This window comes from Bison bison, unplaced genomic scaffold, assembly GCF_000754665.1.
Source record: "Bison bison bison isolate TAMUID 2011002044 unplaced genomic scaffold, Bison_UMD1.0 scf7180017864248, whole genome shotgun sequence".
Lineage (NCBI taxonomy): Eukaryota > Metazoa > Chordata > Mammalia > Artiodactyla > Bovidae > Bison > Bison bison.
This window is the reverse complement of record NW_011494820.1, coordinates 1447261-1450068: the sequence shown is the minus strand read 5'-3', so window position 1 is coordinate 1450068 and position 2808 is coordinate 1447261. Positions and strand designations below refer to the sequence as shown.

At 58.1% G+C, this 2808-nt stretch overlaps 1 protein-coding gene across 1 annotated transcript in view; it reads right to left on the bottom strand.

Annotated features, from left to right (window-relative positions):
• The window catches only part of HAPLN4 (hyaluronan and proteoglycan link protein 4), a 9284-nt gene that overhangs the window by 1290 nt on the left and 5186 nt on the right, over window positions 1-2808 (bottom strand). The window contains exons 5-7 of the mRNA XM_010847296.1: window positions 2480-2765; window positions 601-933; window positions 3-216 (exon numbers count right to left, since the gene is read on the bottom strand). Of these exons, the coding sequence (XP_010845598.1) occupies window positions 3-216; window positions 601-933; window positions 2480-2765 (833 nt within the window). The remainder of the gene's footprint in view (window positions 1-2; window positions 217-600; window positions 934-2479; window positions 2766-2808) is intronic.

Genomic DNA, 2808 nt, shown 5'->3' with positions numbered 1-2808 from the left:
ACCCCATCGTGAATCCGCAGCGCGCGCGCGGATTCACGATGGGGTAGCGTGCGCTCCCGTCCGCCAGCCAGCCTGCGGTGCAGCGGTCCAGCAGCTGCAGCTTCCACGCGGCGAAGAGCTGCCCCACCTTGGCTACCGCGGCGCCGCGCGCTGCGCAGGCGCGCGCCGCTCCGGAGAAAGGCACCGGCCGCAGTGGCTTCAGGAAGAACACGCGCCCTGCAGAGGGGTGGGTAGGAGTGATTAGGGCTGCTCTTGGGGCTGCGCCTCCTCGGATTTCAGGACTCCCTCTCGCCTGCCGCCCAGGAAACAGCCTCAGGATTCAGAAACTTCACCCGCTCCCCTGCAGCCCGGGACCACGGCCTCGGCTAGAGAAGTGCTGGTGCCAGGCTTTGTTTGATTGCCGCGCCTTGACTATACTAGGGACCTCCGGGTCCGGACATCCGAGGACAGGTGTGGAGAGGAAAGGCGAAGAGAGAAAACTGGGCCCAGTGGGAAAGAATCTTGAGACAGGCCTGGGGGTGGGGGTGGGGTCTCATGGGTGGGGCGGGGCCCGGGCCAGCGGTGGGCAGGACCTTCCTCCCAGGGGTGGGGCCTACGCACCCGGGAGGTTGGATGTGAAGCAGAAGGCATCGTAACGTTCTTCTGCGTTGTGGCGGTAGCCGTAGTTGCGCACACCTCCTGAGGCTCCGCCGCCAGCCCCGGCGCTCCCGGCTCCGCCCAGGCCGCCGCAGGGCTCCCGGGGCTGGCTCACCGGGTACTGCACCGAGCCGTCGCGCAGCCAGCCCGCGTTGCACCAGTCCAGACCGTCGCGCCAGGCTGCGTGCAGCTGCTCAGCAGACGCCAAGATGCCGTCCTGCTCAGCGCACGCGCGTTGAGCCTCGGCGAAGGTCAGCTTGTAGCGGCCTCCACGAGGGTGGTAAGGGAAGACTACACCTGAGAGGGTACACAAGGGTCAGCTCGGAGCCCCCCCACCCCAACTCGCATCAACCTACCCGACATCAGGGGTGCCACCTTTCAGTCCATCCCTCACTCTGGCGTCAGACCTGACCAGCCTTTCCCCAGCTCATATCCCTCATACTTCCTTTGCCTTAAACTTGGGATTCACTTGACTCTTTGACACACTTAATCGTGTCCACCTCCTTTCCACGCCTGGAGACCTTTGTGTTCTTTCCATCTATCCACTTGTAGAACTCCTATTCGTCGTTCAAAACCCAGCTCCCACATCCCTGCTTCCTTTAGTTCTATGTGCTTCTGACATTCTTACAGCATTGGGACCTGCCTTCTGGTCAAGTTCTGAGCCCACCGAGCTGACTCCCTCACGCTAGGACCCCATGAATATTTGATCCTAGACAAAGAGCTCTTTGGTCTCCAGGATTACCCAGGACAATTCCCATTGGTTTCCCATCTAACTTCTGTTCGTAAACTCCTCCCTCATCAGAATCACAGTCAACTCAGTTCACTAGCTTTCTGTGTGTCTGTGTTTAGGGGGAGGACTTTGTGGGTGCAGATGCATCTCGCAGCAGTTGCAGGAAGGATCAAACAGGAACCAGAGAGAAGAGCTGAAGCCTGAGACTGGAGTTTGAGTCTTGGCTCTGCCACTCAATGGCACGTGTCCTGGTCAAGGCTCTAACCTCTCTGAGCCAGTTGCCCATCTGCTAGTAATAGCGTCTTACTCAGGGGGTTTGGGAAAATTAAATGAGAGACTCCAGAGAGCTCTTCAACCAAGCTCTTGGCATATAGAAAACACCCAATAAAGGAGAGCTGCTTTTGTTATTGTTGTTATTCACTCTTGTTGGGAAGTTCAGCAAGTGAGGGCTAAGAAATCTCTCCTAGAGTCTTCCAAGGTGGAGTGAGGAAAGCAACCAAATGGAAGGGAATTCTTCAAATAGAAACGCCACCTCGCAGCTCCACGGTCAGCCAATCAGAGCAACCCATCTCCCAGGCACAGTGATTGGCTCGTGGATAGGCACATGACACAATCTGGGCCAATGAGGGACAACTCTGGGACTCTAGGTAACACTTAAAGGAAATCGATTGCCAAGCTGGGAGGGTGGAAGCCTGGCACTACTTTTTGTTTCCACCCGGGAAACTTGTCCAAGGAAAGCCCACCCAGGGAAGCAGAGGTGAGGGAAGGACTCCTGAAATGGAGTGCCTGGATCTCCCTGTGCCTGAATTCTACCGCAGGGTTTCCCAACCTCTTCGCTATTGACGTGTTGGATTGGATTATTCTTTGCTTGGGCGAATTGCCTGTGTTTTGTGGGATGTTTCACAGCATCCCTGGCCTCTCCCCGCTATATACCACCATAACCTGCTTCTAGACGTTGCTGATATCCCTGAGGCGCAAAATCACCCCAAATTTAGCAGCTACCCCACTGAGCTGCTAAATCCCTTCAGGCGAACTTGACTTGGTTTCTGTCCTTGCAATATCCTCTCTCCTCCCTTAGAAACGTGACTCGTCCTGCCCACACAGTCTGGTCACCTTCCAGGTCCAGCTTGACCATGCCCGTGTCATCCTCCAGCTCGTTAGTGACCTCGCATTCATAGCGCCCGTAGTCCTGTAGCGTGACGTTTCGGAGAACCAGGGAGGCGTCCCCGGGCCCATCGCCCTGCAGCTCAGCCCGCCCGCGGTAGCTGCCAAACGCTCGATGCTGAGGGCCCAGCGCCACGAAGACATCGGCAAAGGCCAGCGGGTCCACCACCTTGGTCCACTTGAGGCGGACGCCGTCGTGGCCATGGGTGGCTGCCTCGTAGTGGTAGCGGCAGGGGGAGAAGAAGGGGGCCCCCCCCGGGGCGGGCACCCCTCCCCGC